The following is a 21623-nucleotide window of genomic DNA, read 5'->3' as shown; positions in this document are numbered from 1 at the left end:
TGAATAAATGGTGCTACTGGTGTGTTGCCAAAACTCATAAAAAAGCTACATTAATAATTAATAAAGGCCATAAATTCAGGTTATCGGTGTGCGAATAAGCATGGTGCTCTGTTGAATATTTGGTCGCGTTGCTGGACAGGGATGGGCATCATCAACCCGTTGGCATCATCGGGGGCAAATCACCCCTCCCTCATCCACACATCATCGCGCACACAGCCCAGACTCACACGCACACACACACACACACACGCACATACACGCACATACACAAACACACACGGAATTTCGGCTCAGCCATGGCTCCCTGTTAGGTGCTCAAAGCGGCTGTTGTCAGAGCGAATTAAATCTACTCTCGCTCGCTGCTTTCCTCCTGACCTTGCCTGCCTCCGGTTGGGTTTTTAATATTTTATTTAGGATTCCTGCGCTGCCTCCCCATGGCTACATCGGATGGACTAGACGGCTGTCTGCAACGAGGCAGATCTCAAAGTGACCCGAACATACTCACCGAACCGGGCATCGAGTTGGCTCACGGCACAGGTAAGATAGGCGTTATTTTGTCTACATTCATCCGCTCCATATGCGAGTTTTTATTTTTATTTTATTTTTCTAAGGTTGCCGCTTCTTTGGCGTTGCAGACCTCCTTGTTTGCTTAGTGGGATATCAGAACACTAAGGCACAATTAGCGCATATGCTCCCGACACTGGATGTAGAATATGACTGTAACGCTGAATCGTGGAGCTGCATGTTGAAGACGAATGCCATCTCAGCGTCTGTGAATGGCTGCATTCCCCACCAGATTTGCGCCTTACAAAGACGCCTGTAGCCCTTTTGGCTGATATGGATGCAAGTAGTATTTGGGAATCCGCGTGTTGGCCGTTTAATGTGATATTACCGTGTGCAACTTTCACTCTATTGCCTATATATTCCCTTCCATGCTATCCCAGCCCCTTTATAGTGAACCCATGCTATTTAGCATCACAAAATCTGCATGCATGTGTGGTCCATGATCCAAGCTTAACGAATGTGTTGTCCTGTCTGATCCACTGCTATATCGTTGTTATTAAGAGAGATCCATGGAGGGATTCATGTTTTGACGTGTTGCATTAAAAAAGAAAGAAAGAAAAGCACATGCTTCTCTTATTGTAGGCCTATGCCTAGAGCTCTGTCCCTGTATTGACAGCACTGAATCCCCACCCCATACCGAACTGATCACTGCTGTGATCAATAGCCGACAATCCACGTGATATAGGCTATAGGTGGAAATGTACCCAACTTATCATCACAGCCTTGTACTGGTACAATCGGACTGGCCAGTTATTGATCCTTCAGGTGATCTTTCCAATATGGTGTCCTTGTTTGTTTCTCTGTGGGTTAGTCATCTAATGTTACTCATCTTTCTGCTTTATGGAAGAGGATAATGAATTAAACTTTCATTAATGACAGAACACCAGGGAGCACTCATGCCGTGCTCTCCTCTGGTGAGCTCCTGGAAGTGAATTTGGTTGTTAGTGTGCTGGAAGAACTAGTAGCCTATGCATTCACCTGAAATACACTGATTTATTTTCTTTCTTTTTTTTTTTACGTAAGTGAGACTATTTATGGTCATACTGTGTGGGTTTAGAAAGAGTCATTGCTTACACCCACACATGGCGAGTTTTACGCACATGAATGCTTGACTGAATGATTCAGAAAAAAAAAGCAGAGTAGTTCACCTTTCAACTTATCACTAACGAGACTCGCTTTTTCACATTTCCAAAATCACACCTGCCTGCACTCATCAACTGGCCATAGCACGTTTATAATGGAGCCTTGCTGAATTCAACCCTCCCAGGGATGATTTAATTCACACGTAGGTGAATGTGATGATGTCACACTGGGTCTTTGACACACCTGAATAAACAACGCAGCAGTTTGGCGGATCAGCCAGGCCAGTGATGAGAGCTAAAGCTGTCAGGGAACGCTGAACGTCAGCCTACATCCCTGGAGTATGCACAACTGCATCACAGTTTCAGACACGAGTATGCTACATGAAAGACGGAGTAAATACAGTTGTAACAGCAAAGACAATATCGGTGTCTGGTGGCCCAAAGTACACAGCATCGCCCACCCCTTCTCTGCGTGGATCACCACTGCACTAATGTCTGGGGCACTAGTCTTTGCCAAAGTAATCCTTTGGCAAAGACTGCCTTTTTTTTCTCCTCCCAATACAGTAGATCTCGCAGCTGCAGAGGCTTACAATGTGTTCATACACTTACTCAATACTGGGAGGAGAGTCAATAGAGACAACAGTTACAGCTGACCATCTCAGAAAATCAGAGTAGTGTTTCCTTTTTGAATGAGGCTGCAGTAATACTACAATACAGACTCACCCTCTCAGAGAAGGGCAAGTCGATCGGTCACATTGCAAGTGTCCAACGATGCAAATCCTACTGTCTTTTAATAAAGCGCAGAGAGTGACATTGCATTGCTCTGTTGGGAGTTTATCTAAATTAAGGCAACCTCTTTGAACAGCAGATTTACAAGAATGATTCAGAGTTACAGGAACATAAGTCCAGGAACAGGAGCAGCAGTATAAACACGTTTAATCAGTTCATTTGGACAAGGAGCCCTTAGATTCCCCTGCTAATAAAATGTCACTTTCGCTCAAAGTTCCACTTAGTCATTGCAGAATGTCGACCAAGGTAATGGTGTGGAGAGGACACCTTGACGCTTTGCGGACAGGGAGCTTGTCCAAGCAGGGTTATCCCTATGGCTTCGTTCCTCAAAATAATTCTTTTCCCCTGTAGAAAGATGCAAAGCTGGAGAAACAGTGGAGATGAGTTGAATCACACAAATATCAGCACAAGCAGATTTATAGTGCACATAAATCTGCAGTTAGAGACTATTTCTATTATTGATTAAGTTTCACTTTTTTATTACATAGAATACAATGCACATTACAGTTTCCAAAGTAGTTATCTTCAGACTGTTAAATTCAGTTCACAAAGTTACAAAACACAGAAAAGAAGAATATCCTCCTCATGAAGAAATCACGTCATATATCCACAGTAAATTCTAAAAATAAAAAAATATATTCAGATATTTTTAATCTTTTAAATAATTTCTCAGTTTGTTTGACATTTCATTGATTAGTTGCAACACTTTATAAAGATGGCCAACTGCCCCTTCACTAAACACCATCCTTTGGCAAAAGACTGTAATAATTCATGATGAAATCACTTTCACTTGCAACCCCTCCCCACCTGCAGCTATAGACCACATTGCTCAAGACCACTTCTGGGCTCCGCTCACATGACGACTTATCCAACAAGTACCTGCTGATCTGTGTTTTTTTTCTCTCGTTTTGTTTTATCATTCTCCCCTGGTCTTACTGGTACAAGAATAATCCTCTCAGATCTGTCAAAAAAAAAAGAACAACTGAAGAATTCAGGTAAAAGGCGGGGACCTGCCTAATGAACAAGACGATATGTCAAACCCTGCGGAAGCTGATATTGAGCCATGACAATGACTCACCCCAAACCCGAGCGCTGTGTCGTACATAATCCCTCTTACATTCAGGGCTTGGTGAGCAAATATGGGAAATTATGAGTCAGCAGGTCTTATATAATGTTCCCGCAATTAACACAACATTGTTTGAAAGTAATAATGTAAACAAAAAGGTATTAGTGCCACAGGAATTCCTTACATAACAATGGTTTAAGACCCAGTTTCAGATTTCAGCGAGTTGCGGCGGAATAAAGAAACTGTAATTACGTAACAAACAGAGATATATTATATATGACCCTACCTTAAGAAACAGCCCTGCTTCAATTAAAAAAAAGGAACTTTTTCAGGACATTTTCAGGTGAAGAGAGGGTTAAAGATGCAAGAACATGGACTCCTTAGAAGTTTAAAAGGCACTCTTAAAAGGAGACAACCCGGTGCTGGCAGGCGGCACATTTGAAGAATGGTTTTCGTTCAACTGTAATGAGGCAGTCAAGTATCTTGATGGTGTGGAAGAGGGAGATAAAGAAACGCTGGATGTGGCACAGCATTTGGTGTGGCCTTCAACTGGCGCTGACTCTAAACAGATAATTACACTGCACACAGTAACTATCTAGCTATCAATCCAAACTACTGGCAGTTCATCAAGTTGTTGGGACGAGTTGTTGGGCTTGCCCGTGTTGACAGGTTTTGTGATGAGCAAAACTCCACCAGTATCTGGGGCAGTTTTATAATTATTTTCTATTCCGAGTAATTAACTGTAAATTAAACTGTTTGAAATTGCAGTTTTCATTTAAGACAGATTAAGAGGCAGGCGCTCAGCGGTATGTGATGCCATTACAGCCACACATTCTGTCTTCCTGTGAGTCTATTTTTTCCCCACCGAGTGATTGTCAACATCCTCAAGAGTGCAGAGAAAAGGGTGTGAAGTTGTTGTATTCTGCTGCGGGTCGTACGTGTTAAGTGGTTAAAACAAAAGAGAGAGCGACGGTGACCGTGAAGTGGATACAAGTGAGAAAACAGAAAACGATCCCTCTGTTACAGTTTAGCCCGTGACACCATGCTGTCTGTGCTTAGATAGGTCGCCAGTATGCAAAACACAACCTCGAGTTTTTATTCATGTGGTTGGTTTTTTTGGAGACTTTTAATTTAAACAGGACATAAACTTCATCATGCACATGCAGCTCAATACTGGTCTCTCATTTTTGATTTTTGTTTGTTTATTTGTTTGTTTTTTAGCTGCGGTCAAGTTGAAAACTGTAAAACCCGAGGATCTATCAAGCTACATGCACACGTATGGCTGACATAAACAATTTTAGAGATCTGGATGAACAACGAGAACATATTGTATATAGATTTGCTCTTTGTTTAGAACCTGCAACTTTATCAGACTCAGCCAGGAAAGCTGTAATTCACGCTGAAGTCACGACTCATTCATCACGGTGAGCCTTAAGGGACTGTGAGTCAGTCAAGGCTACCTGTTAGTAGTAGCCACTGGAGAGCTATTCATTCTTCCCTCCACGATGCACAGAGGTCCCTTCAGAGGCCAAGAGAAAAAGTACATCTAATGTCAAGTTGAGAGGAGCGTTCTGGTTGCCATAAAAGGTATTTGTCATATTCAGAAAAATATGAATCTCAACAAATATTGAGTCAGACTTTCACCCAGGAGCCAGGGGTGCACTGTTAGTGCCCACATGTCATATATATATATATATATATATATATATGTATGTATTGTCACAGTAACATGCTAACATGCCAAGTTCTGAACCCTCAAGGCTAACTTATCCTTTGTGTGTAAAATGTTCAGACATTTCTGATTGTCAGACCTAATGGATCATGTCCACTGTTAATGTGATGAACTACTCTGCTAGGGGCACTTGTGTGAACTTGAGCGTAACTGGCTTTTCATTTTCTATAAATTACTTCAGAACAAGTTAGTCATAGGCAACTGCAACATGCCAAATACAAGTGAAATGAGCTCAGGGGAAAGGGTCAAGCATCATTTGGCTGCACAAAAAAAAGTTAACATTCCACAATAAAAAGGGAAGAATTTGTCTTGAGTAAAATGAAAACTAACGACCACCTCTGTCTATTGTGGCGGGGCGGGGGGGGGGGGGGGGGGGGGGGGGGGGGGGGGGGGGGGGGGGGGGGGGGGCTGGGAGGAGGTGTTGGCCGTCCGATTGGGATCTGGGATGCGGGGCCTCCCTGCTGCTGCGGAGCCTGGGGCGGTCTGCTTGCCTCCACCCCGGGGGAAAGGGTAACATCTCCTGGGTCTAGGTGCCGTTTCCCCCTCCAGGGGCGAGGGTACCTGGACCTGGGGTATAGAGTTTGTTTGGGGAGTGTGATTGTGTGTACAGTGTCCATGTATGTCTATCCCTACGTTGGGTGAGTGCTGAGTGTGCATGAGGGTGGGAATGCATGTTTGTGTCTGTGTGTGCCTGTTTGTCTGTGTCTATATGTCAGGTCGGGTCTTACACTCCACCTCTCTGGGAACTCCCAGGCCCTCCAAAGGCCTATCTCCCCTCACCACACTCCCTGCCGGTAACTGATGCCCTCAGGGGTTGTGTTGGTGGTTCTTGGTGTCCGGGGCTGGGCACTCAGGTATGTACCAACTCACTCCTGGTGACTACTTGGCGGGGCCTGGTGCCTGTTGCTCGGTCAGGCCTCTTCTGGGGCAAAGGGGGCAGAGCCGGCGGGCACGCCACTGCAGCCCCCTCTGGCTTCTGCTCCGTGGCTACTGGGTGACCCCTCATCTGGGGCTCTCCTCAGCTCTTCCCATGAGGGTGGCACGGATGCCCCTCCGGTGGTCCTCCTTGGGCTCTCGCACTCTGGGGCCTCTGGATGTCTGGGGCCTGGATCTCCTCCATGCCTGCTTCATGCCCTGGGGGACGGGGCTATGGCTCTCTACATCCTCTAGCAGACCATTACATGGGGAAACCTTTTGAATACAAGCGCGCTGATCCACACAGGTGTGCACACGGGTGTTCACTGTTCATAGACATAAACTACACCTTTATTGGCTGCTATTTCCAAGCACATTGTGCGCTGTCGGTCCTGCTTGCTACACAACAACATTCAATATTTAGTATTTACTGCTGTTTACACTTAGCTAGATTAACGTGATGGTGTTGTGTTTAGTATGTTGCTCTGTTTTTTGTTTTTTTTTGCTTGTTTTCTCTTCTTTTTCTCTCAACAGGTGATTCAGGAGATTTTTTTCTCTTCTTTCTCTTTTTAAGTGCCCTTTCTCACTGTCCCTCTTCCCTTCTGTTTTTCTTTTCCTTCATCTTTCTTTCTCCCTTTCCTATCCCTCAGTCATGTCTGTCCCGTCTGTAACAACTGAAAATAAAATAAAATAAATAATAACAACAAAGGTCGATCAAATGGACCAATACGGCAAGGCCATGATGATCCATTTGGCAAAGTAAATCCATTCAAAGAATGAGACATAATTAGATTTTCAAAGAAACATCTACAGAATGATAGCGGTTCTTGAGATCCATCTTTGTCAAATAATAATTCAACTGACATGGATCTAATGGCATCAAATTTGTGTAAATAAAACCACGGGAAAATTTCAACCAGACTGCACTGAGCATAAAGTAAAGATCAGATGTGGGAACATCAAAGTCGGGAGCTATTTTTTACTTACAGTGGCAACATCCACCTGTTGAAAGAAACTTTGTACATCAGAAATCCGAAGACCTGTGGCCCTCACAAAGATTTCACTATAAATCCCTATGGAGGGGGGAAAAAAAGCTTTGCTGCCTTAAACACAGAAAACTCTCAGGCTCTCAGCACAGTCACTGTAGAAACCATGGGCTTCAAATATTCAAATCTTTTCCACCAGTTTTAAAATTAAAATAATGATTCTTACTATCATGAATTACTATCATTAACATTTAGTATTGGGTATCATTAAGGATGGGAATTCATAAGAATTTAGTGATTGCGACTCCGTTATCAGAGTCACTTTGGGATATCATTAGCTCGGCTTTGAGAGTCAACACAATCTCTAAGCAGAATATCAAAGACATTACATCTGTTCACATTAATGTATGCTGTGTGGTCTGATATTTGCGCAGGTATTTCCCCTCTTTGTTGTGATCAGTGTTGGGGTCATTACTCAAGAAAGTAACTCAACACAAATCCCTATCCCAACAAGGACACACACGTGATCTTTCTCTTAGTAGAACACAAAGCTGACAGCAAAAAGCAAAGATGAAAACCAGCAAAAAGACACTTTAAAACAATTGCCACAGTGATTCTACTGAAGCATGAGTTTATTACCTGTTAAAGTTCAGGGTCTGGTTGCTGGGCTGGGGTCAGCCTTTACTGAGCTTTATCAGCACTCTGGGTTCTTGGCTAGCTTAGTCTTAGCTTGCTGTTTGGCTAGCTTAGTGTTAGCATGCTGTCTGTGCAAGTGCTTGTGAAGTGCTGACGTTGGTTAGCAACATAATGCAGCTGTTTCTGTCCTAGATGCAGTTTACACTTTACCATCACGCTCTTGTCCATGTGTAAGATAAAAATAAAAGTAATGTCAATAATGGCTGCCAAGAACCGGTTCTCAATTCCCATCCCTAGGTATCATATCACTCAACACTGCCGCTTAAAAAACTGAGAAGTCTATTAGTCATTTAGTCTCTTCGTGTTAAAAAACGGTGATGATGGGATCTCATGCTTATACCAAGTCATCACAGTATACCAACTAAATTCATTGCTTTTTCTCCTTCAAACCAAATTGGGCCACAAAAAAGTCATGTTAGCCTTATGTAAAAGAAAAGAAAGTCCTTTCTTCATTTGGAACCAAAATGAACACTGTGCTAACAATTCTGTCACATTTAGGATCCACAACTGCTGAGTGGTGAGCTAAGGAGATATGTTGCATGCAGATCCTTTGTTGAGCTCTGCTCTCCGTAGATGCCTTTACAGTCTGCCATTTCCCCCCGAAAATGGAGCACATTAAATGACGACAGCAGCAGAAGTCCTACATCATGCATGCTCCCTGTGGATGCGGGAGCAGATTAGGCATTTGACAATGTTTGAGCCATGTGTTAGTGCGGCTGTTGTTTGGGCCATGTGTTGCTACGGCTGACACCCGTGCGCATGTGTGTTTTTTTTGGCAAGTCAATCCATGTATGCATTCATTTGCAGAAGAGGTAGCAGGTTTGCGCAGACGTGGAAAGAAAAAAAATCACAGTGTGTGCTAGAAAAGACAGTCACCCTTTGGAGAACAAAGAGTCGAAAAGCCCTGCGCACCTATCAGAGACCCCAGGGTAAAGGCAGCATGTAATGGAGCTATTAAGCCTCTAAAGGCCGGGGTTAAATTGAGTTCAGGAAGTTGCATGCACTATGTTGTGAAGGGTAAAAAATCTAAGAGAGAGAACTCCTTTTGGCATCGACTCTGTGGAGCAGTGGAAATACATTTCGCAAGAAAGCAGAAAAACGGAAAAAAAATGCTGGGGAGAAAAGGAGAAGGAGGCTAAACTAGTGAGGCAGAGAGGAGATGGAGGAGAGAGAAAGAAAGGAGGAGGTGGCAGCTTTTATTGAAAGAAAGCCAAGATGTTATCCTAATTGCAAAATGGCCACAGCGAGATGATGGATAGGCTGTAAGAGACCAGTTGCAGGCAGTGACTGTGTGGCTCTGGCTGGAAGACCTCTACAGCATTCCACAGATCCTATACAGACCCTAAAGTGATGCAGTTAAACCAAGAATGCTGATATGCCAGATTTTTTTCCTCTATCATTTTCCTCATTGATAATTACCTCAGATGTTTAAGCCAATTTAGTTAATTGAACTGTTCCTTTTAGTTAAATGTTCATTTTGACAAACATAAAAATGAACTTGCAAAGACTTCAAAAGCTTTTGACAGAATTTATTAAATCTAGTTACAGTTACTTGTCTGGAAACTCTTTGCCAGTATGTTCAGTTATCAAGCTCGAAAATCAAAAATGTAATTTAGGTTTCATCTTTCTTCAGGACTGCGGCTAATGGTTCTCATCACTGATCTTAATCTATTTTTCAATCATTTTTTTTAAATGAATAAAATTTAACAAAACACTAAAAATCATTGTCATTGTTGCTTCCCTGAGCCCACAATGGCAAATATAAAGTTGATTGTTTAGTGTGAGAAGCCATTGAAAACCTAAAAACATTTATATTAACGACACAAAATAAGAGGAGTGTCGGGTTTAAGGCTTTATAAATGTTTATATTGTCTCATCAATTGATAATTGATTGATGTGGTGAACTTGAAACTTCTCTGCTTTGGGGAATGATCAGTAGTAGTAACGTGGACATGCGTCACCCCTGATAGAGGATAAAAGTGAAGATCTATTGAACTACTCATCAGTCAGATCTGTTCTTTTAAAAGTCTGTCTCACACTGTTGTCAGCCATGTCAGGAAGTGAGTGATTAAATTGTTAGGGTGTCCCTTTTAAGTAACACTGGATGACACAAAAAAGAAAGCTGCTCTATAAAGTCTTGTCTGGCTTGTTTCAGCATCACTGAATTGGCAGCATTCACATCAGAGCCCCCTCTCTCTCTTACACACACGCAGACATAAAGTCATGCATTGCACCCGTCACACCTGCTCATATCCCCAGCTTCTTTCTTCCCTATCAAATTTGCCAGACTCAGTCTGAGATCAGTGAAGTGAGAAGAGGCGAGTCCTGGGCCCCGTCAACAACACAAAAAAGCTCTTGTCTGTGACAGAGAAGCACAGAAAGCAGGAAGAAACTAAGCACATGTGATGGAGTAGGGAAGTACAAAGATAAACTAAAAGTAGGTAAAGCTCGTGTACCTAACACAATGGAGGTATGATGTTATGGCAAAGTGACAGACATTGAACCACCACAGAGAGGAGGGAAAGTGGTTTGAGGCTGTTTGATAGCCACTTACAGTACAGCATTATTGAACACTCTCTGCCAGGGCCACTCAGGAGATGGTAAATTAAATGCATAGCCAGATCAGATAACTGTACTAGAAGGAATACAGTCATAAAAAGAAATTGAATTAAAGCATTTCATTGTGCTGTCAGTCAGACAGTGAGTGAGTATAAAAAAAGCGAGTGGAGGTTAGAGAGTCTGACTGTATGTTTATCCACTTTGGTACTTTGGTTCACAGGTTACTTGCTTTTCCGTTTGTCACTTTTTAATACCACGATGTTGAACTTTACCTCATTTCTGTGATGGGCTTTAATACAAACACATAAACATACCAGATGAAACACAAAATGAAAGTTTCATAAGTCAGTGATTAGTCTTTATAATTTGTTTTAAATTGGGCTAAAGCTAAAGAAGATCCCATTTATACTCTGTTTTGAGTTCGAGTGAACAAAAAGTTTCACACATTTATTTATACTGAGGTTATCTGTCAGGGATTGAGGTAAATTCAAGTTTTGGTTATTTTGAAAAGGTTTGAAGTTCAGAAACTGCACCCTGTGACTTTGAGCAAAGCCGTATATATAAGTGACACTCGTCACGCAGTCAAAATCCAACATATTTACTATTTTCTATTCCGTACTGTGACAACTTTTTGGAGTGTGTAAATTAACTACTTCAGAAGCCGCTCAGGTCTGCACCCTCGCATTGGGAAGCCATCTAAATGTAGACGTAACTACGATGACATGTAATCTAGCTGATAGTGACAGTAGACGTCATGCCTTAAACGTCTACCTTCTAGAAATTTCCAAAGCCCACAGTTACACATTTCCTAGCCAATCGTCATCATGAATGAAAATATCAGCAGCCCAAAGCAGCATGAGCAGTTTATAGTTTAGCGCTTATGCGTGATCATAATTGTTGTCATTATTGACTGATGAGTCTCGCAAAACTGTCATTTCCATCTATGACGCAGAAAGGTTTAATCGGTTAGTCAACTGGCAGGCGTTTATTCTGGCAAACTGATTAAATAAGAAAAAAAAAAGGAAATCATTTGTTGAGTGACAGCTGAAAACAAGGCTTTCTACTTTTGTTACAGTGTTAGTGATTTTGACGGGATAGCGGTGACTAATTTTCAGACTAAGAATTCAAACTGTCAAACAGTATGATGCAAAAAGACAAATGGCGAGAGATCTCAAACTTGACTCTGATGTATTACACCAGGGTGAGTTTCAGCACCACGGACAGAGCCAGTCTTTGCATTGCAGCAGGCTGCTGAACTGAGCAGAGCCGTGTTCTGTGTGCTGATAAGTCTGTCCTGGATCTCAAATGCTTTGACTCAACTGAGCCCTTGATCTGCTGGGAAAGAAGCCCAGCATGTTTTTGGTTTTTTTACCAGTTTTTCTTTCTTTCCTCTTTTTTAAAATTGTATATATATACTTTTTGCAGCGACACATTAATGAGGAAAGCACATTGTGCAGTTTGAGGCACAAATTCCACTTAATGTAATCATCGGATACATCTACAGTTTGCAAGCCAAAAGCTCAAATCCAATCCCATTAAAACTACTATTAGAACTGTGGCCAGCCCAGTACGGTGACTTGGCTGTTATTGATAACTGAGTGGCTTCTAGCAATTTCTTAATAAACACAGATTCGTCATTGAGCCCACAACTTTTTTAGCTACCAGATACAGTAATGCCTTTTTTACACCACCACAGCATCCCTGTGGCACAGAGCAACTGCTGTGAAGCTTGTGTGATCACACTAATGAATGTGTTTCAGTAACTGGACAAAATCTTTTGTTGACAATTTTCCTATGCTGCCAGTCCCATACAACTCTCTGACCAGACTGTACTGCAGATTTGATTACTTTTTGCTACAACCATGCTGCTTTTTTCTTCTTGTATTATATCATAGGAAATTTAGAAACGATCTTTCTATATGGTGAGCCTGCAAAACAAAACAACCCATGAAATCTTCTCAAAAACCAAGAAAGGAGTAGAGGTTTAATCTGCTAAGGTTATAGGGTTGCTGTTTAATTATTATTTTAATGTGCATATTTCATACCCTCATCTCTCTCTTCACAACCAAAAGGCAATGCATTTATTGAATCTTGTGCCCTTGAATAGTTTTCCATAACATGCATGAGACGATTGTTGACATGGCTATCTCTTGGAATAATGAAAAATGTGAACATGTCTGGCCTGTTTAAGTAGTCCATATGTCCATGGCAAATGGGGCTACAGGACAGTTAGCGCATTGACTCGTGTCTGCACAATCTGTCGTCACAAAAAAGTGCTGTTTTTCTACTGTTGATCCTTTGCCTGCAAAACCCTTTATGAAGTCCAGGACATGGGATGTAAACCTGCTTTCCCATGAATAACATGGTAGGAAGTGTTGTATGTTTAATTCGGATTTGTGCTTCCCTTGAAAAGTTGCTGCTTTGGGCACACTATTGTATACTGTGGTTCCCTGCTCTGCTTTCCATTTAAGCCCAAACCATCCCACACACACACGAGGGGATCCGAATGCAAGGTGTATCCTTGCTGTGGGACGTGTTTGGAAATTACAGTGCTAACAGTGGTGAATTGTGCTGTTCCTCTGTGCACCTCCCATTGTCTTTCATGCTTGTGCTCTCCTCCCAGCAGAGCAATGAGAGCCCAGCGGAGACGGGCTAACAGCAAGTGCAGACAGAAAAACTTTGGGCTCTCCTTCTCCATCTCAATGACACACTCGACATGCTTTGTATTACATTTTCATGAACAGAGCCCAAATCTGTGGAAATAATGGCAATAAAGTTCACCCGCCTGTGTCTGCTGCTTGAGTTGCTAACTAACTGCACCTCCTCTGACACACCAAACTTTTGTGGCGAAAAGTGTTACATCATTGAGTAAGCGATTACTCAAGTTATTGTTCAAGTTTGCGTAAAGCACTTGAGAGACGCACTCTGTACTGAAACTGTGATCTTTTTAAACACGAGTTTTTCTAAACGCAAGGCTGCCTGAGAATTTGAGGCATTCAGCAGGAAGGGGAAGTTTAATTTTATAATTAAATAATCACCCTGTGAAGAGGAAAGTCTTTTCCAAGCAGCTCTTATGAAGATGTAAAAGGAGCTAAAGGAGTCAATATGAATCTCCCAGTTTGTTAGATTAATGTGGTAGACTGAAGGAGCAGTCCAAGGTGCAAAGGGTGAACCAAGACTTCCATTACGTGATTGGAGGGAAGCTTTCTGAACACTGAAGTGACGTTTCTTGGGATCGGTATAGGGAACGTGGCCCAAAACTTAAATATGAATGTGAAGCATGCCTGGATGGGTTCTCTTCCTTTATTTGGTAGTTCTCTGGAGTGAAGGTTGGCATGAAATTTTCTGAGGCTCCCCCTGTTGTGTGGGCAACAGGAAACACACTTTTAGCAGGGACATTTCCAGCCCACTGGGTGGATGCGATAGATACATGGAGGTTTTCACAGTCAAAGATAGCCTGGTTTGTTTTTTTGGGTTGCAGTTTCTACATTCTCTCTAACTTTACTCTTCAGTGACAACAAATATGTTCAAGCTTGATGATTGTCAGGGTATGTTGTGTCATTAGCTTGTGTTCTCAGAACATGGGACACAGTTTCAAAGGCGTGTTATAGTGATACAATATTTTAGTAAAGTTTTCAGCCCTGTGTACACTGATTTTATTTGAAATGCTCAGCTACACAGCAGAGTCTCAGATACTGTTAAAATGAACTAGGCATCACTGACACACATCGCTTTTGAAGCTCCAAGCTGAATCCACATAACCCTGATGATGTCACTAGGAGTCTTTATTTTCACACTTGACAAAGGTTCCTGTGGGACAATGAAAAGACGATATATGACAGAGTTTATGCTTAGTAGTCCTAACACTGAGGGAATGCACCTTTATTTAAAGGGGTTTTTTTTATAATATAATGTCACACAGATATTAGCATATACTCACTGGTAATCAGACGCGACAGGGAACCTTACAGCAATCAGCACCAAAATGCCAGTACGTTTGTGCCCGGTCTAACATCTGTGCGCCTGATAGCGCTCATGTAAATCTAAACAGATGGAAGTAGAAACAGTGAAAACAGAGGAGCAACCTTTCATCAGAAAGTGAAAATAAACTAAACTCTTAGTTCCTTGTTGATGATGCAGCAACGGCTTACAAGCAAAGCCACCCACCAGTCCCCATTCTCAGCTCTAACATATGGTAATAAAGAAGGGCCTCGGGCATTTTCTATTGGCTCCTGGACTCACTGACATCATTTCGCTCGCTTGATGCCCACACGCTGGTGTTTCACACTTTGGCTATAATTGCTTTGATGATCTAGAGACTTGACCTTTGCAGCTTTGCACCACCATACCCCGTTTCCCCAGACACGTTATATTCCCAAACAAGTTACAGTACACCACATACGCGTCAGACTGACGCTTTTATCTAATTAAACCTTTAGGCCAGAACTTATTTACCAGGGTTAAAATGGATCAATCAGTAGAGCATAAACATGCTAAAAATTTATTAGTTGGTAAAAATGAGAATACTGCTTCTTAGATATGGCTTTCATTACGGAAATGATGACTCTGTCATGTCTAATGAAGTGTATTGTATGAAAAATGAAAAAGGGCAAACATGGAAAGAAGATAACAAAGACATGACCTCTGTGTCCTTAGTGGTGGTCGGGGTGCAAAATGTGCTCACTGTTGAAGCTATCGGCAAAACAAGAATGCTGTTTTGATCATTTCTAAATGTATTATTTAGTACTGCTGTAGGTCAATCAGGAGGATACTAATGTTGTAAATCTGCACATTGTGCCATTTCCTTTGAGTCAGGGGTCAATGTAGACGCAAAATATGTTTCTTAGAATAAAGAGAGCTAAGAAATAAGGCTTTAATCTGTCTGTGGCATGCCTGGGGAAGCATGAATAGAGTCATCTTCTGGACATGTTCATAATTCTTTCCTTTTTTCCTCTTTAAGTATAGCTGACCGCTGCCATTCTTGGTCTCAGCCTTTCCCTCTCATTCACACTCTGGTCATTGTATGTTGCTTCAGCCCTTCTGCTCCTCACTTTCTCCCTGCGAGATGATAGCTGTGTGCCCTGACTGTGGCCGGGCCCCTGAGGCAGAGGGGCTACAAACAGATGGCAGCACAGTTGTAAAGCCAGGGGGGTAAAGCGATGAGGTTAGCTGGCGTGGTAAGGAGGTGCTCCATTCAAGGGCACACTGTCCGTTCACAATGAGACTCTGTATGGTCTGCAGGGATGATAGACACCAAGGGGGAGGTTTGATGTATGTGATAAGGCCAGTGAAGCTCACATATATTATAGCTGTGTGGTGACAACCAATGCTAAAGATTTGGTTCTGAGATGTTCACAGTATTTTGAGCAGTGTACTAATGAGAGTCATAATGTTTCAATCATAAACATGCTAACATACTAAAATGGAGACTATCAAGTTTTTCTAATTAAAATAGCATTTGGTGGGGCAGGTATTGGGCCTTTAGTCATTGTATTGTACACTCAAAGGACACTTTTTTAAGCACACGTGTTTAGCTTCTCATTAGTGCAAGTATTTAAACAGCCAGTCACATGGCAGGAGCATTTATGCATGTAGACATGGTCAAGACAACCTGTATAAGTTATAATTGAGAATCAGAAATGGGGAAGAAACTTGATTTAAGCGACTTTGAATGTTGTTGGTTCTAGTCAGGTTAGTCTGAGTGTTTCAGAAGCTGCTGATCTACTGGGATTTTCATGCACAACCATGTCTGGGATTTACACAGGAAAAAAAATTCTAGTGAGCAGCAGTTCTCGGGGTGAAAATTTCTTGTTGATGTTGGAGGTCAAAGGAGAATGACTAGACTGCTTTGAGGTTATAGGAAGGCAAATATAACAAAAATAACCACTTACAACCAAGGTATGCAGAACAGCATCCCTGAATGCACAACGCAGTGAACCCTTAGCACATCTGCTGCAGATATGTTACAGTAGCAGATGACCTTACCGGATACCTTTTGTTGCCTGGTCTGATGAGCCTCGAGTTCTGCTGCAACATTCAGATGGTAGTGTCAGCATTTACCGTCAGCAACATGAAAGCATGGATCTATCTTTCTTGAATGAACGGTTCAGGCTAGTGGTGGTTGTGTAATGGGTTCGGGGATATTATCTTGACATACTTTGGGTCAAAAATGGGCATCATTTAAATGTCACAGCTGACCTGGTTATTGTTGCTGACCACGTATATCCAATTATGAGCACAGTGTATCTATCTTCTGATGGATACATGGTAAAAAAAATTCTGATTCTGATGTAGTGTGGACCAACATTGTGTCCCAAATATCAGACACACACATTTTGCTGTTTGAGTTGTAACTTAAAATTGTAACATGATGGACAAACCGTATTTTCTCCCTCACTTCAAGGCCTTTTCAGCATTGGCATTCCAGGTTTAAACACCTGCCTGTAAAATAAGCAGTCTTAGCTGTAACGCAGTGAATTAACACAAACTATTATTGGCCCAGTTTGATTCTTAGTTACTGTTGCCTTAATTGTGCAGTGCACTTCTATTTTGATTTGTGTCAGTGTCAGTGTCACTGAGTGAGCAGATCGGGTGTATTTAGCAAAGCAAGGCTTTGCCTCATGTAACCTCACTGCCGAAACTATGTCATTGATATTATCTTACTACCCAGAATGAATCAGTTTCATTCAATAGCTCACAAAAAGCTTCAGAGTTGTATTTATTGCTCACTGATGCTCTTTTGCTTCGTGGTTATCAGTGTGAGAGCATAACATTAAATGTTTGGGATTTATTTATAGTTGCACTTTAATTTTTTACTTTCTATTTTAAAATAATTGGTTCTTCTCAACTAGGGACTCTATGTGTGTGTACACATCGAGATGTGTGTGTGTGTGTGTGTGTGTGTGTGTGTGTGTGTGTGTGTGTGTGTGTGTGTGTGTGTGTGTGTGATATCTTTTGCTCCAGAATGTGCTGACAAACTGGTTAAGTGGGGTGTAGTCCCCAGTGGCACACTAAAGCACTGTTTTTTAGTTTCCTTTCCAAGTGACATTATCATATTGCCTTCCTTTTCCCACTCCTAAATCATTTCTGAGTTCAGACTTCACTGATGCTGTTTAGAGTCTACCATTTGTAGGTTATATTTACCTGTACTCCTAAGGTCAGGAGGTTTATGAGATGCCGGCACATGATTGGAATTACACTGTGTGCAGCCTCGCGTTGAAGTTGCAGGCAGGCGCACAGCAAACGACTGACTGGTCCCCTGCATGAGCATGACACATGGATTTAATAAATCCTATTTACATTAGCATAGTAATTAAAATTGCGCATCATCCCCACACGGTGCATGTCGTCCATTCATGCTTATCTGACACACATTTCGATGCATTCCCATTCAGCGGATAAAGGAAATCTCAACGTGCACGCATGTGTTTTCACCTAATTCTCGCGCTTTCGCCAGACTCCTGTCATTTTCCCTGAATAACCACCCCCTCTATGAAAAATGAACAGTTACTTGATATGCATTATAAATAGCTGCTCTGTGATTGGACGAGGCCGGGTTCTACTGCAAGCTCTTCCGTATAGCAACAGACCCCCCTCTCCCCCCTCCCATCTCTTCTTTTCGCCTCTTCTTCTCCCTGGAATCCCCACCCCCCACCACCCCTCTCTCCTCCTCCCCTCATCTCCTTCCCTCTTTCAAAATGCAGACACATCTCGTCCTCCATGTGGCTTCACCATCTACCCACAATGCACTGGGTGCCGCCACTGGCTTTAGATGTGGCAGTGTCTGTATAGGGGGCTCCTCTCCCCTCTTCTCTCTCCTCCTCTCCTCTGCTTCGGCCTGACTCGCTCCTCCCCCGTCCACCCGGCACCCACTGCTGCGGCAGCATCTGGATGTGGTCGCCATAGCAACAGCAGCGGGCCTGACCCCACCTCCTCTCCCCTTCTCTTCTCTCTCCTCAAACACACACACACTCTCCCCCTAACGCAGACATACCCCTCCTACTCCCCCTCTCCTTCTCTTAAGCTTTTTTTCTCTCTCTCTGAGCGACTGGGTGCGTTTCCTTCCAGCTTGACCTGGATTTTGCGTGTGGCACCACATTTGCAACGCTGCATGTGTGACAGTGGTGATGATGAGACGCCGAGATGGATGGTCAACTGACCTGTTTCCAGGAACTTTTAGGGACAAGATGCCAAACTAGAAATTTGCTTCTTTCATATGTCCCTCACCATTGCCTTTTTACGACCCCTGTTCTGTCAGTGTTCAGTTTTTAAATTTGTTCTTTTACTGTTTTTCTAACCTCCTTCTCTTCTTTTTCTTTTTTTATTGGTCTTCTCTTGCTTCTTATTCTCCTTATTTTGCCTCTCCTCTTCTATTTTCCTTCCCCCAACCACTGCCTGCTTTTCACTTTCTTCTCCCTACCCATGTGCTTCAAGAAAGAAGCAAGGGCTGCAAAAAAAAAAAGAGGGTTGAAACAGAGTCAGCTGTATCCACCCTCCTCCATCACTGTACTCCACATCACACCCTGAGCCACTCTCCAAATCCCCCCTCTTCCCCCCAAACCTCCTTTATCACAAATCCTTGCCTCCTCCTCAGCTGATTGTTTGAACAACGCTCCCGGCATTGCGAAGGCAGATATTGCTTCATTTTTGTCACAATGACGCATGTAGCTCTTAAACACGTAGCACATATAGCATATTTCTGCTTTCTTGGCTCTCTTTGTAAAAAATTGCAGGCAAGCCAGCAGCAATATGCGCACATGAATCTGTAGACCCACACTTTTCCAGACATGAGTCATAGCCGCCGCCGTTCATTCAAAATACAAACTTCCTTTAAGAAGGATGCGCAGAGCGCCACAGTCAATAGGGACAACTCATTTATCACAATAAATAAATCGTTACAGTCATGGACCGTGTCGATTGCTACCACATGTTTTAATTTGTTTCTAAAACTGTTTTTTTTTATCTTTTAAAAATGAGATGTTTGTTTGTTTGTTTCATTCAGTATCATTTTTTGCTTGCAGAACTCAACACAAACACACAAGCACATGGTTCACCAGCCTCAGACACAATGTAAACAGACAAGAGTCTACATAGTATTAAGGTATCATGTCTTTATAGGACGATCAAGACAAAATACAGATGTACAAAATACAAATGAAGCATTTTTTTAAAATGCAACTGAAATATATAAAATCAAAGGTTTATTTATCCAGATAAACGATCTTAAGGAAAATGTGCTTGGTATAAATTGAATGTACACCATCCATCCATTCTCATTCATTTTCTCCTTATCAGGGTTGCGAGGGGTGCTGGAGCATATCCCAGCTACCATAGGGTGAGAGGCGGGTTACACCCTGGACAGATCGCCAATCTGACTCAGAGCTGACACAGAGAGAAAGAAACCATTCACACTCACAGTCACACCTATTGGTCAATTTAGAAAAACACCAATTGACCCAATCCTACTAACTGCATGAGGAAGCTGGAGTGCTTAGAGAGAACTCCACCCAGAAAGGCCACGGCCAGATGAGGCAACAGTGCTACCAAATGTACACCAATCAAGTTCATTTCACTTGACCATATCTTATAAAATGTAAAATTTTACACTGTACTTGTATTATAGAATTACATGGAAAATTTACATGTAATTAAATTAGGAGAAGCCTGTATTTTGGGTAGTAACAAAAAACATAATATACTGCATCTCAGCTGTATTTTGGACATTATGGAACATTTTGCAGGTATATACATACAGTGTGAGATACAACAAGTGACATATCAACATGAAGCACAGGAGTGGTTAAAAGGCATCTGATACTATTGTTGTTTTTGGGAAAAGAGCAAAACTGGCACACCTGTTGGTCTTTGGGGAAATGCTTCTTTTGTAGTTTTGTGAGGCTGTCTGTGTCTCTGTGCTTTCATATTTTGCCATATCTTGGACTGTGAGAGAGATTTATTTTGATGCATGACGTACGGCTGGGTGGGAGGGGATTCACAGGGAAATAGCAGCCATCAGGGAGCGTGCCTTGATCAAATTAGTCTTTCTAATTCAATCTGTTCACAGCACTTGGACTCTATCATGGTTTATTCACTAAGGTGAGCATACTAATTGGGCCCTTGCTCCTCTCTTTCCCTCTCTCTCTCTGTTTCATCTCTCACCTCCACCCCTTTTCCCCTTTGACTTTTCTTTGCCTTCTTTTTTTCTGTTTCATTCACCTTCAAATCCCCACCCACTCTGTCCTCAACTCATTTCGCCTGCTGTAAAACCTCTCCACCCTCTGTCATCATGCAGTAGATGTGGTGGACCAGCAGAGGGTGCTGAGGACAGGTTGCTTGGTGACTGGGGTGCACACACCGCCAATCCGACGTAACAGCAAGCTGGCCACCCTGGGGCGCATCTTCAAGCCCTGGAAGTGGAGGAAAAAGAAAAACGAGAAGCTCAAGCAGAGTTCCACAGGTAAGATGAGAACATGTGTTTGTATTTCCAGGTTTCGTACACGATGAAACCTGCAAAACATGCATAATTTTTTATTTTTTTTATTTAAGCCACATAGATGAGAAGCACAACATGGTTCATACTAAGGAAAGTCCTGATACATGTCTTTTAATCTTACTCTCACTGAATCAGATGATTGTTATAAGAGCAAAGCTGTAGGTGTGACATAATGTCAATTAGAATATTTTTTCTTGCATTGCATCACATATCAAAGTTGAATGTTTTAAACTATGTTTCAGTGTTTCACATCAATAATCTCCTGTTTTTTACATCATATTTTTTACTTTTACATTTCAGTTAGTCACAGTGGTAAACATCAGATGTTGTTATTAGAAAACATATTACCAGAGTCCCCAAAGACTTGTAGCCATCTGGCTGGAATATTTTGCCTGCTGTACAAGAGAAAGGATTTTAAACTTTTTCATAATTGAATATATTGATTTGTTAGTAGAGTTATAGTTTCTATCTTTTAAAATCATTCATTTTAGTTTAGTTTTTATTACTCTCAATATTTGTTCAAGTCTCTTTTTAATAATACGGACAAGAATTTTTCAGCGGCCAGTTAAAAGTTCAGGGCAGACATTACAATTATAAACACTTTATGAAAGCAAATCACTTACAGTCATGTAGACATCCCGGTCTTACAACAATTATTTATTTATTTATTAATTTATTAACCTTTATTTAACCAGGAAGATCCCATTGAGATTAAAAACCTCTTTTTCAAGGGAGACCTGGC

At 42.0% G+C, this 21623-nt stretch overlaps 1 protein-coding gene across 3 annotated transcripts in view; it reads left to right on the top strand.

Annotated features, from left to right (window-relative positions):
* The first annotated feature begins 155 nt into the window (after positions 1-155).
* phactr3a (phosphatase and actin regulator 3a) overlaps positions 156-21623 on the top strand; it is a 34544-nt gene continuing 13076 nt past the window's right edge. Inside the window, exons 1-2 of one of the 3 annotated variants that reach the window (XM_042228137.1) lie at positions 156-537; positions 20684-20845. In XM_042228137.1, the coding sequence (XP_042084071.1) occupies positions 435-537; positions 20684-20845 (265 nt within the window). In that variant the 5' untranslated portion in view covers positions 156-434. Of the gene's footprint in view, positions 538-20680; positions 20846-21623 lie in introns of all 3 variants that reach the window. The other 2 variants (XM_005948300.2, XM_005948299.2) reach the window with 2 other exon arrangements.

This window comes from Haplochromis burtoni, unplaced genomic scaffold, assembly GCF_018398535.1.
Source record: "Haplochromis burtoni strain Fernald_Lab_line unplaced genomic scaffold, NCSU_Asbu1 Contig_306, whole genome shotgun sequence".
Lineage (NCBI taxonomy): Eukaryota > Metazoa > Chordata > Actinopteri > Cichliformes > Cichlidae > Haplochromis > Haplochromis burtoni.
Note: the sequence above shows the minus strand (reverse complement) of the source record. Positions and strands in the feature narration are given on the sequence as shown.